This window comes from Salvelinus alpinus, chromosome 6 (genome assembly GCF_045679555.1).
Source record: "Salvelinus alpinus chromosome 6, SLU_Salpinus.1, whole genome shotgun sequence".
Taxonomy (NCBI): domain Eukaryota; kingdom Metazoa; phylum Chordata; class Actinopteri; order Salmoniformes; family Salmonidae; genus Salvelinus; species Salvelinus alpinus.
The window spans coordinates 42,084,268-42,097,235 of record NC_092091.1 but is presented as its reverse complement, the minus strand read 5'-3'; the positions used below and the strand labels follow the sequence as shown (position 1 = coordinate 42,097,235).

The 12,968-nt window shown below is 48.0% G+C and overlaps 1 protein-coding gene across 5 annotated transcripts in view; it reads left to right on the top strand.

Moving 5' to 3' along the window:
- Nucleotides 1-11,423, top strand: part of LOC139578720 (3',5'-cyclic-AMP phosphodiesterase 4B-like) — a 313,071-nt gene extending 301,648 nt beyond the window's left edge. For 4 of the 5 annotated variants that reach the window (XM_071406684.1, XM_071406685.1, XM_071406686.1 and 1 more), the window contains 7 exons: nt 1,631-1,724; nt 5,235-5,524; nt 5,674-5,838; nt 6,524-6,623; nt 6,752-7,029; nt 7,762-7,944; nt 8,068-11,423. In XM_071406684.1, coding sequence (XP_071262785.1) covers nt 1,631-1,724; nt 5,235-5,524; nt 5,674-5,838; nt 6,524-6,623; nt 6,752-7,029; nt 7,762-7,944; nt 8,068-8,481 — 1,524 coding nt within the window. In that variant the 3' untranslated portion in view covers nt 8,482-11,423. Of the gene's footprint in view, nt 1-478; nt 903-1,630; nt 1,725-5,234; nt 5,525-5,673; nt 5,839-6,523; nt 6,624-6,751; nt 7,030-7,761; nt 7,945-8,067 lie in introns of those variants that run through there. The other variant, XM_071406688.1, reaches the window with a different exon arrangement.
- The last annotated feature ends 1,545 nt before the right edge of the window (nt 11,424-12,968 follow it).

Genomic DNA, 12,968 nt, shown 5'->3' with positions numbered 1-12,968 from the left:
CTGCAGTGGCAGGGCTGCAGAGGAGAGGAGGGGGAAGAGAGGAGAGGAGGATAGAGGAGAAGAGAGCTCCTGTATCCTGTATCCCTGGCTCCCATTCCCACCCCTCCCCACTGCCGGGCTGTGCTGCTGGGGGCTCCCCCCCTCTGCTCTGCTTTGCTCCGCTTTCTGTCAAATCATGTGTGCTGTGTGCAGGGGATGCTGTGTGCATGTTGCTGGGGATGGTAGACTAAAAGCAGGGGGGGAAGAGACAGAGAAAGGGGGGGGGGGCCGAGAGAGAGAAATGGAGGGAGGGAGCTGCAGCAGTGAGAGAGCAGTGGAGTTAGATGAATACAGCAGAGGAACCCCCCCCCTCCAGTCAGATGAGCATCGCAGTGCTTTTCGTTTTTTTCCTCTCCTAGTCCTCTCTCCATCACAGTGTTTCTTCCCTCCTCCCCTTGTCTATTTTTCAGCAGTGCTCAGAACCACCCCCCCCCCAGCTCAGATCTAGCTCATAACTCCATCGCTCCAGCTGCCGCCCAGCTCTGTGGATCTCCTAGCCCAAGACGGAGCTCCTTACCCTGGCTACAACACCTAGCCTGCTCCCCTCTCCTTACCTAGACATGGAGACCCTCACTGAGACGTCTGCTGAGAGAGAGCGCGACCAGTCATCTTTATCGAGCTGTTCTATTAGCCGTTGAGCCACAACACCAAGGGAGCAGAGAAGAGGAGAGAAGAGGGGGATTTTTTTTTTTTGAGCACTAAAGGAATCCCGTTCATCTGCCTCGCTCTATTTTACCGCGGTGGATTACAGTACTGCTACGGCCGTTGCTGCTGCTGGCTCTCTGTCCTGTAGCGAGGGGAAAACGGGTTCCAAAATGCCTGAAGTGAACTACCTGTTGTCTGTGTCTTGGGGTTACATTAAGGTGTGTTTTGTGCCATTAGCTCACATTGCTGCTTGGGATAACATGACATTACACTGTGTTTTGGTGTTTGAGCTGGAATAGTATTTTGGTGGTCTCTGTGTTCTAGAGCTGTGTGGTTGGGTTGTGGTCGTGTTCTATCCAGTGTGATGACCGTGCGATCTGATAGAACAGAACTGGTGTTATCTAGCTGAGCTGAGTCTCCATCTTGCCTGCAGCTCTTCAGAACAGAATAGTGTTGCTGTGGATGGGGATCTCTCCCTCTTTCTCTTTCTGAAAAACACACACAGGCAGATGCTGCTGCAGTGGTGGTGCTTCCCCACATTCCCATGCAGATCCTGTGTCGTATGCACGGTTTTCCTCATAGGCTGTATAATAATACAGGGTTTTAAACATTGCAGATTTGCAGAATTTCCCCTTGCAATATGAACCATAAACCATGAACGTGAAACCAGATGAATCTGCACTGTATAATATGATGCTCAAGGGGTTTGAGTTGTTATATGAAAACAATCAAATTGTTATTTTCCAACTCCCTTTTGTGCTGATTCTGTGTAACGTCTCGAGATTTGTTTCGAGATTTTGTTTAATGTTTGTATAAAGCCTGACTGAGCATACAGTAATCACCAGTGACCATGTTTTTTTCCATGGAATCTTCCAGCACCATCATTTCTTCCAGGTTTTCCAGTAGTTTCCAGGATCCTGACCTTTTCCCCCTCTTTTCTTCCCAGTTCAAGAGAATGTTGAATCGGGAGCTGACACACCTATCAGAGATGAGTCGCTCCGGCAACCAGGTGTCCGAGTTCATCTCCAACACCTTCCTAGGTAAAGCCCTGATCACAAACACATATATACACACACACACATTCATTTGGTCAGCGTTTCACAAACTCGGTCCTGGGGACCCCAAGGGCTGCACATTTTGGTTGTTGCCCTAACACTACACAGCTGATTAAAATGATCAAAGCTTGATGATTAGTTGATGATTTGAATCAGCTGTGTAGTGCTAGGGGGGGGGGGGGGGGGGGGGGAAACGTGCACCACTTGGGGTCCCCAGGACCGAGTTTTGGAAACCCTGCATTAGGTAAATTAATTTGCTTTTGATGCCTGATTATTCCCACCCACTTCTTACAGACTTCTTAAAACACATTTTAATACACCCACACAAATGCATATATGTGTGCAGTATACCGCAGTGTGTCTGTGGGGTTCTCCCTCCATTTTGTCTGAGTCTGGCTGTGTCTGGCTGTCTGCTTGTTGCTGGCGTATACTGTAAAACACTGCATCGACTCCGGTTGATATGTTTATGACACGTCCCGTCACTCTAAATGCCTATTCAAACTAAATCAGAGAGGAAAAGCTCGAAGCTTTGAGATGGTTCGCTGGCGACGCACTTCATAGTGAGGTGCCTCTGCTGCTGGTTGATTGACAGCTGAAATTTCTAGGCAACATCAGAGCCGGTGGATAGACAGATCGAGAGAGAGAGAGAGAGAGAGAGAGAGGGGTAGTTGGAGGTTCCAGTCGTGACTCTGTGGATGCCTCCCAAAATGCACCCTGTTCATTATATAGTGCGTTACATATGGAATAGGGTGCCTTTTGGGACACAGTGTGATTGAAGAGAAAGGACAATACGGTCGTCCGTGGCGTGCTATCTATCTGCGTATGTCCTGTACCATGTGTGATGCGCCGCCATCCGAATCCAGTCCCATCTAGTCGAAAGTGGATGGATTCTCCCACTGCAGCGTCTGAGCTATAGAAGATGGGGGAGAGATTGGGAGGGGGGGAAATGGGGAGAGATGGAGGGACCGGTGTTCCGCAGTAGCGGCGGGGGCATGGTGGAACCCCCTCATGAAAACTGAGCAGCCCATTCAGTGACTCATCCCCATGTTAATGTGTCTCTCACTTTCTTTGCCCCCATCCTCCCTCGCTCCCTCCATCTCTTCATGCCTGAGGAAGTTAGTGCGTAGATCAGACACCGATGGGAGTTTCTACCTTTCTACCGCTCCATAGTTCCCTGTGGGACGGAGCCTTAGGAGTGGGTTAGAGCTGGAGCTGGTTGGCTCCATGTTAATATGGGAAAGAGAAGCAGAGGAAAGCACTGGGAGACATACAGCTGGTAGTTTGTCCTGAGCTCACCACTGACTGGGATGATATGTATAATTATGTTACAGTTCATTGTTTCTTTAGAAGACGAAGGCAGGGCCTCCCGGGTGGCGCAGTGGTCTAAGGCACTGCATCGCAGTGCTAGCTAGCTGTGCCACTAGAGATTCTGGGTTCGAGTCCAGGCTCTGTCGCAGCCGGCCAGGACTGGGATACCCGTGGGGCAGCGCACAGTTGGCCCAGGGTCGTCCAAGTTAGGGGAGGGTTTGGCCGGCAGGGATGTCGTTGTCCCATCGCGGCTGGCTTCCGGGTTAAGTGGGCATTGTGTCAAGAAGCAGTGCGGCTTGGTTGGGTTGTGTTTCGAGAGGCACGGCTCTCGACCTTCGCCTCTCCCGAGTCCGTACGAGAGTCGCAGCGATGAGACAAGACTGTAACTACCAATTGGATACCACGAAATTGGGGAGAAAAAGGGGGTCATAAAAAAATATATATAGAAAAAACAAAGGCAAGGGGATGAAATGGTTGACATTTATGGCCGCCTTATTCAAGTCTCCCTCTCTACAACACACACAGACATCATGTTCCACCCATGTTGTTGTTCATATTGTAAAGTTATCCTGGGACGCCTTGTTAATCCTCTGGTCGATCCCTTTAAGTGAGTGCATCATATTGGGCAGCTCATCCCTGAGGGATTGTGGGTTGGAGATGATGGTGTGTGCGGTAGGGCCATTCACGTGCACTGGCTCCTCTCCTCCACAGCTGTCCACTCCACTCATCCCGTAGCAACCTGACGGACAGGGCTCTGTCCAGCTCTCTACCCCGGCAACAGCCAGGCAGAACACATTAAGGGGATTTAAAAGCCCAAATCCACCCACACACATGCTCTCTCTCTCTCTCCTGATCTTTCTCTCTCTCGCTCTGGCATCTGACATTCAATGGGAGCATAATATGGAACGGGCTGGAGGGGATTCAGCATTTCAGAAGAATAAATGTGTGAGAAAGAGAGAGAGGGGGAGAGAGAGACGTGACAGTCTAGTCTGGGCCTCAGGGGAAAGAGGTCATGTCAACACTCCACCTGCATTGAAAACGGTGAATTAGCTAAACCACTTCAGACAGACAGACAGACAGACAGACAGACAGACAGACAGACAGACAGACAGACAGACAGACAGACAGACAGACAGACAGACAGACAGACAGACAGACACAGACAGGCTATTATGTGAGGGTCCATATAAAACCCATTGAAAAAATAGAACGACATTCTATGTCTATGACCACAACCTACTTCCCCTTCCATTCACAGAGTTCTGGTCCATTCTGTGTGTATGGGAATAGGAGAGTGGGCAGACATCGCTTCACTGGTGATCATGATGGTGATAATGAATTACAGGACCAGTGTATTGCTTTTCCCCTGTTTCCCACGCGTCACGTTACAGCATGCTTAATCGCCCATTCTCTATAATGACTGAGTGAGAGAGGGTGGAGAGAGAGAGGGTGGAGGGGGGGTAGAGTGACAGTGATTATTTGAATTACAGCAGTGGTAATTGAATAACTCTCAGCGGAGGGAGGCAGGATAGTTCAGCCATGAGAGGGTTGACTGCAGAGGAGTGGGCGTATACTGTAGAGTAAAGAGCTATATACCACACCACTAGATCATGTGATATCTCAAACATGTGGGGTTAAGACCACTAGGTGGGAGGGGGCACAGCACCCCCTCCCTTGCCTTAGAGATGTAAAACACCTCTGGGAGATGTGCATGTGGAACATTCTGTACCTTCTTTACCCCTTTGCTTCTCAATGGGATTGTCTCTGTGGTATTATCAACGTATGACCTTTGGGGTCAAGGGAGCAGGAGCCGAGCAGGGGAGAGAAAGGACTACAGAGAGAATGCGTTACAGAGGGGACGTAGCAGGAGATCCAGAGGGTGAGGGAGGAAGGAGAACGAGATGGATGAATGAGTCTATTCTTTCCTTTAAGCCAGTGCAGGTGCATCCAGACCAGTGCACCTGGGACCCGGTTCACAGGCAGTCTACACAGCAGCGCAGTCAGAGTTCATTGCAATGACCTCACCAAACCGAATGTTCTCTGGCGGGGAAGTGAAAGTGAACGGGTCATCTCACTCCCTTTTCGTCCTTCTCTCTGTGGACACGCACATGCACAAACACGTAAAGAATGACACGGAGTGTCCTAACCCCCCCCCCCCCCCATGTTCTCTCGCTCTCTTCTCTCCAGACAAACAGAACGACATGGACATGCCGTCGGTGACGCCCAAGGAGAAGGCCGGCCGGGAGAAGAAGAAGAAGCAGCAGCTGATGATGACTCAGATCAGTGGAGTGAAGAAGGTCTCTCACGGACCCTCCCTCTCCAGCTCCTCCATCTCACGTTTCGGGGTCAAGACGGACAAGGAGGACATGCTCTCCAAGGAACTGGAGGATCTGAATAAGTGGGGGTTGAACATCTTTACCGTGTCCGAGTACTCCGAACATAGACCGCTCACCTGTATCATGTACGCCATTTTTCAGGTACGTTATAACTGGCTCCTACACACGCGCACACACACCCACATGCACACATATGCATGCCAGGCGCGCACACGCACACACACAATATGTTACAGCTGTACGTTTTGTACCGAAAACAGTACTGACTCATATCCTCGTGTCCCCTGTAGGAGAGAGACCTGCTGAAGACGTTTAAGATCCCGACGGAGACGTTTGTGGCGTACATGATGACCCTGGAGGACCACTACCATGGAGACGTGGCCTACCACAACAGCCTCCACGCGGCAGACGTGGCCCAGTCCACACACATCCTGCTCTCCACCCCTGCCCTCGACGTAAGCCAACGATGCTAGGCTCTTACTTACGTCGACACATCCCTCGGGGAACAAATCAGAGACCCACACCCTGCCGTTGCTTCACCAACTCACCCCAATCCCACACCCATCTGAGCTCATTGAGCTCCGCCTTAGTGTGCGCTCGCCGTACTCCCGCCCCCAACCTACGAGTCCTATTGTAAATCTTCCCCGGGTTTTTAAGTTCAAACTTGAACACCTTCCCGAGCATGCTCCCAAAGTCATCTTCCCTCAACCTCTAGACATAAACCATTCCTTTTCCTCCTTTTCTCCCTCTCTCCTTGACCCCCCCCCCCCTCCCCACCTCACTCTCTCTCTCCTTCCCGCCACACAATCTGTTCGTTCTCACAGCTCCTTTCCCTCCGTGGTTCTATAAATACAGTGGAACCTCATCCATGACGCAGTCTAACAGCATGACCCAGCCCTCAACGCGTCACAACTCCATCCATCATGTTTATGGTGGCTGAGTGCCTATAGAGAGACAGAAACGAGGTTAACATAAGCTAGCCATCTCGCTAATGTTGGCCCCGCACAGTGTTTTTCGCGACGTTGGCTGTTAGCGATAGCGCACACCGAGCCATGGGAATCAATGAGAGTGGGCTGCACTGAGATGAGCTGTTCTCTGTGGCTGTTGTTTTGAGTTTTTCGCTCTCTCTCTTTCACACAGGCGGTCTTCAGCGATCTGGAGATCTTGGCGGCCATCTTTGCTGCAGCCATCCATGATGTCGACCACCCGGGGGTGTCCAACCAGTTCCTAATCAATACCAGTGGGTCTCTCTCCTACACCTGTTACTGCGTACTTCTACTGGGAATAATATATAGATAATGTATAGCTATATCCATATTCATCAATGTAGTGTTGACCAAGTGACTCACTCTCCTTTATCTTCCCCAGACTCTGAGCTGGCCCTGATGTACAACGATGAGTCTGTCTTAGAGAACCACCACCTGGCCGTGGGCTTCAAGCTGCTCCAGGAGGACAACTGTGACATCTTCCAGAACCTGACCAAGAAGCAGAGGCAGAGTCTGAGGAAGATGGTCATCGACATGGTCCTGGCCACTGACATGTCCAAGCACATGAGTCTGTTAGCTGACCTGAAGACCATGGTGGAGACCAAGAAGGTGACCAGCTCTGGGGTCCTGCTGTTGGACAACTACACAGACAGAATACAGGTAGGTTTATCTTCGTCATCGCCGTTCTGTCTCTTCGAGACCCTTCTCCTCTCCCTATTTGTATTGTAATAGCTCTAATTAGTGTCTGGACTTACAGAAACATTAAGGTAGCCTCCCACTGGCCTCCCGAGTGGCACAGTGGTCTAAGGCACTGCATCATAGTGCTAGCTGTGCCACTACAGATCCTGGTTCAAGTCCAGACCCATGGGGCGGCGCATAATTGGCCCAGTGTCGTCCGGGTTAAGGGAGGATTTGGACAGCAGGGATGTTCTTGTCCCATTGCGCACTAGTGACTTCTGTGGCGGGCCGGGCTCAATGCACACTGAAAAGGTCGCCAGGTGTACGGTGTTTCCTCCGACACATTGGTGCGGCTGGCTTCCGGGTTAAGGGGGCGTGTCAAGAAGCAGTGCGGCTTGGCTGGGTTGTGTTTCAGAGGACACACGGTTCTCGACCTTCGCCTCTCCCGAGTCCGTACGAGAGTTGCAGAGATGAGACAAGACTGTAACTACCAATTGGATACCATGAAATTGGGGAGGATTTTTTTTTTAAAGATAGCCTCCCACTGGGATGACCTCTGCTTCTTCACTTCATCTTCATCTGCCTCCTCCCTCTCTCCAACCCTGTTCATTGCCTCAATCTTTCTTCACCTCTCTTTCTCCCCTATCGCTCCATATCACTCCCTCCTACTTCTCCCTCTCTAACAGTTCTTCTCTTCGTCCGTCTCTCCATCAGGTTCTGAGGAACATGGTCCACTGTGCTGATCTGAGTAACCCTACCAAGTCTCTGGAGCTCTACCGTCAGTGGACCGACCGCATCATGGATGAGTTCTTTCACCAGGGAGACAGAGAGAGGGAGAGAGGCATGGAGATCAGCCCTATGTGTGACAAACACACCGCCTCAGTAGAGAAAAGCCAGGTATGATACTAGACACACATACACACACACACACACACACACACACACACACACACACATAGCATTCAAGCATATACACTCACTGACTCCTGACTCACCTCTTTTCCCCTCTCCTCTCTCCAGGTGGGCTTCATAGATTACATTGTCCACCCTCTGTGGGAGACTTGGGCTGACCTGGTTCACCCTGACGCCCAGGACATCCTGGACACTCTGGAGGACAACAGGAACTGGTACCAGAGCATGATCCCCCAGAGCCCCTCTCCTCCTTGGGCCACAGAGCAGGGGGATCAGGAGGGAGGCGAAGGGGGTCAGGGGGGAGACAAGTTCCAGTTTGAACTCACCCTGGAGGAAGAGGACTCTGAGGGTACAGAGAAAGATGAACAGAGCCAGGGGGATGAGGAGGAGGAAGAGGATAGTCTGGGGGAGGCGTCTCGGTCTCCGGTAGACTACTCGGACTGTCAGGACCCCGAGGAATCCATGGAGCCCACGTCGTCCATAGAGATCATTACCCACGATGCATCACCCACAGACACATAATGGGCTCTGCTGCACCGCGAAGGTGGTTGGTTTCATGTTTTAAACAGGAGAAATCCTGCAGCTGTGCATTTTAACAAGCCCACGATGGGCTTAGTTTGAGCCCGGATGGGGTGTCAGTTTAACCCCACCCTATCCTTGCACTTGCGTTAGGAGCCGGCGACAGAGGGACAGTTTCAGTGGGGCGGCTACAAAGTTCTCAGGAAAAATGCTGCAAACATTTTGGACCTGACGGAACGGACAGGCCTCGAGGAAATGAAGGACTTGGGCCAATCTGGGAAACGGTTGTTTTTCCATCCAGACTGGCATCTGAAATGTTGACACTACTACTGAGAGAAGTTTTGTACCTTGTGACTTTTTTACGAAAATGGGATGTCAAGAGGTAGCATTTAAACTACTGACTGATGGACGTGTGTTTGTATAGAGAGAGAAAACTGTTTACTTTTTTCCTGTACCATTTGTCAAAATACTTTTCTGTGCCTTTTTTACTATTGTCTTTTTAATCCTTTTTTTAATTTATTGAACACACTTTAGTATGTACGTGATTTTTTTATTTGTTTTATAAAGAGTTATCCGAAAGCTCAAGAGCAAAATTCTTTTTATATCTCAGACAAAGAGAACAGTCTTCCTTACTAGTATTGGGCAATAGAAGAAATCAAACTATCTTAGACAAACAATTCTTGGACAAACTCATCAAATACTTAAAACAAGACATCTCATAATAAGATACCATTTCAATCCGAGCACAACATATATGCTTCTCTATGGAAATCATGATTCATGTTACATGTTACATTGTTGCTAGATTGTTGCTTCATGTGTCTGACCTCACTGTAGATGAACGGTAGGCAGATAGATCACTATAACTCAAAAAAATAACAATTAGACCCATTTCTCCCCATCTAACCCGCTTCCCCTCATTCTCCTTGAATGACCCCCCCCCACTATCCTCATGGCTCAAATCCTGATAATACTCAGACTTCAAGTTAGAAGGATATTTCTAGCTCCATCTCAAGGTATCCTGCTCTTGTGTATTAATCCTATTCGACCAAATGATTCCAGAACCCAACTGGTTCTGATGCTGTAACAAATCAACAAAAGACCCCCCCCTCCCCCCCGGCACTGTAGATTTAGGACCCGACCAGATGATGAAAGGTGGCTAGGCGGCTGCCTGTGTAGAAGCCCAGTCACACCTTGGTTAGCTGTGTTATTATTCACATGTTTGTTTTTTTACAAACCCCTGACTCTGTGAATCTGACCCCTAAAACAATCAGGTCAGCTATTTCTTCCTCCACCAAAAAAGGGAATAACGGAAGGAGGTGCTGCGTCTGCCCATTGACGTCAATCGAAACCATTCTTTTTTTCTCTTCCCTTCCCGCTAACTGTATCACATTTCCTGGCCGGCCCGGGGAGTTTATCGGGATTTGATCCGTTAGATGTAATCTTTAGAATAGATTTGGCACTTAACAAACTGTAGAGTGTCTGCTGCAAAAACAAAAGCAGCGGAGAAAAATGCTTATTTTGAGAACAAGAGGATGATAACCCCACAGAAGGGTATCTAGAGATTACGTGACAGCGATAGCAAACCAAAAAGCCCCCGGACAGTGTAATTCACTGTATCTTTGGGTCAGCATTAAAACCATCCACGCCTGAAAATCTGCTAGGTAGATCTTCCCTTATAGGTCTCCATGACTAGTTTTCAGATATCACCAATCCTCCATTGTTCCCTTAGGTTTACTGATACTCAAAGGTACTTCAACTGCCTTATTGACTATACCCTCACTCCAGCAGACTTACATGGCAATCGTGTGTGTCAATGAGTGTGTGTGTGTGTGTGTGTGTGTACGAGTGTCAGAAAGTGTGTTTGTGAGAGTGAGTGCGTGTGCGTCCGTCTAGCCTTTGCCATCTGGCCTGACCTGACTCCACACTCCTATTCCTGTTTGTCACTAGAGCTCAAGTTGGTCCTTTGCTGTTTATAACAGTGTATTTATTACTTTCAGCTGTACATAAGAATACTGTTTCAGTCAGTGTAAATCTATTTAAATGTATATGCACTTGCATTACCTGGAAGTGGTGGTGTCTTAACGTGTTCAAGGCTCTGCGTCGGAGTCTTTTTATATCCTGTATTATAATATTGTTTCCTTTTCTATATTATATCCTAAGTAAATATATTCACACAAATGTTTGAGTGCTCTGAGCAACAGCTAAAGAGACATATACACAACCTGTAGGTTGACAACGCATAGGGGATATGTTAAACGACAGAGACCTGGGAAGAGCTAAAATTACAAGCCAGCTGTGGAGAACACAAGCTTTCATACTGTAGTCTATCACTTGGCTCGGTATCAATATCAGACTCTCTGAGCAGCTTGTATTAGGCTAGTAACCAGACTCTTCTGTATACAACATTTTGATTGCAGATTGCTGATTTGGGGTTCAGATCTACTGGTTCAACGACAGCAGACAGAAATAACAGAAAGACAGACAAACACAGAACCAAGTGTCTTCTTCTTGACACCTCACACTTACTTATATGTAAAGTAGTTCAAGGGGATTATTGGTGGCATGCTACAATATCTCTGAGCACCAGTGTGATGAATCGTTACAAAAATGTGATCTTCTTGTAATTGAGCGTGCTAATGTGAACTAGTTTTATCTGACCAAAACTTGTTAGCAGTTTTGAAATTCAAATTTGTCATCAGTATAACATTGTTAATCTATGTTCAAGCTTTTGGTCTGAGTCGTTTCCAAGTGACTAGCCAGACTTAGCACTATCTGCATGAGAGGTGGGTTTTTTATATGTCTGTTGAATACCTACCTACTGCGTTACAGTCGCAGGCGGACATATTACATGTTTCACACAATGTATGGTATAATATTGTATATTGTGTTCAAGTATCTGAAAATCTGAAATACTTTTTCTAATTAAAAAACAAAGCATGACATATCTATCTTTGTCCTTATTTCACAGCAGTAGCAGCAGCTCAGTCATCACATTAGATGTGTTTTAACTTGGAGAGACAGGCACATGCTGCGACATTTCCTCCTGACAGACAGTCTGGTTCCTTACGTGACATAAGGCCCACAGTGACACACTCGCTGTAGGAAACCAGTCAGGACTTCTCTTCATATTCCATGGTTCAAAGAATTTTTGAGTTTTATTGGTAAAGGTTGCCTCAGGGAGAGGCTGTTTCAGTCCTTGAAAGCAGAAGATCCACATGTGGGTTTACCTAATGAGCCTCAGCCTGTCCTCAAGTAGTGATGTGTACCTCTTGGTTGACCTTATAGACAACACAGGGACATACAGAGCACTAAAGTACACACACACACACACACACCCACACACACGTTGCAACCTCTCCTGACCTCGCTCTTTGGGTGAATCTTCAAAGAGGAGTGTTTTTACAACACAACTCGCTCTCTCATCTCACTCTCCCGTGGCCTTGCCTGCCCCCTTACACTGCACCATGGCCTCAAAGAACACCGACATACTGAGACTGATAACTCAGTCTACCTACGCACATGGATGACAGTGAGACTGATATAAAAGGCCAGATTTCTCTCTTCACACAGAGAGAGAAGACGTTTACAGTGATAACTTATCTATACTCTTAGGGAAAAAAGGTGCTATCGAGAACCTTAAAGGATTCTTCGGCTGTCCCCATAGGAGAACCCTTTCAATAAACCTTTTTTGTTGCTGGTAGAACCCATTTGTTTCCATGTAGAACCATCTCTGTAGAAAGGGTTCTACATGGAAACCAAAAGCGTTATACCTGGAACCAAAAAGGGTTATGCTATGGGGACAGCCCAAAAAACATTTTGAAACCCTTAAAATAAATTCTATATAATAATAAGTGTAATAACACAAAAAATACCCAGAATGATTCCCAGCAGCATATTGAGATATAAGAGACCATTAGCCTCTCCCCAGTGGCCAGGGGAGAAAATGTGAGATATTTTCAACAAGGAAAGGAAATGATGACGAGGATCAGGCTAAGATTTCTCCACTTTCGCTCTGTGTGTGTGTGTGTGTGTGTGTGTGTGTGTGTGTGTGTGTGTGTGTGTGTGTGTGTGTGTGTGTGTGTGTGTGTGTGTGTGTGTGTGTGTGTGTGTGTGTGTGTGTGTGTGTGTGTGTGTGTGTGTGTGTGTGTGTGTGTGCGTGCGTGCGTGCGTGCGTGCGTGCGTGCGTGCGTGCGTGCGTGCGTGCGTGCGTGCGTGCGTGCGTGCGTGCGTGCGTGCGTGCGTGCGTGCCTTTTTCTAATCCCTTATCAAAATGAAAAGAAACCAATACCGTAAATACATTTACTCAATAAAATAGTATTTTTCTAATTATCTTTCTTGAAAACGTTTGTATATTGTCTCATACAATAATCTGTCATCATAATATTTTGTAAGAAAAATTTACCCCACTGCAGCTCCCCAGCGATCCCACTAGGGGTCACGACCCAGTCTTCGTCACGACCCAGATACCACTGATCTAGATGACCTAG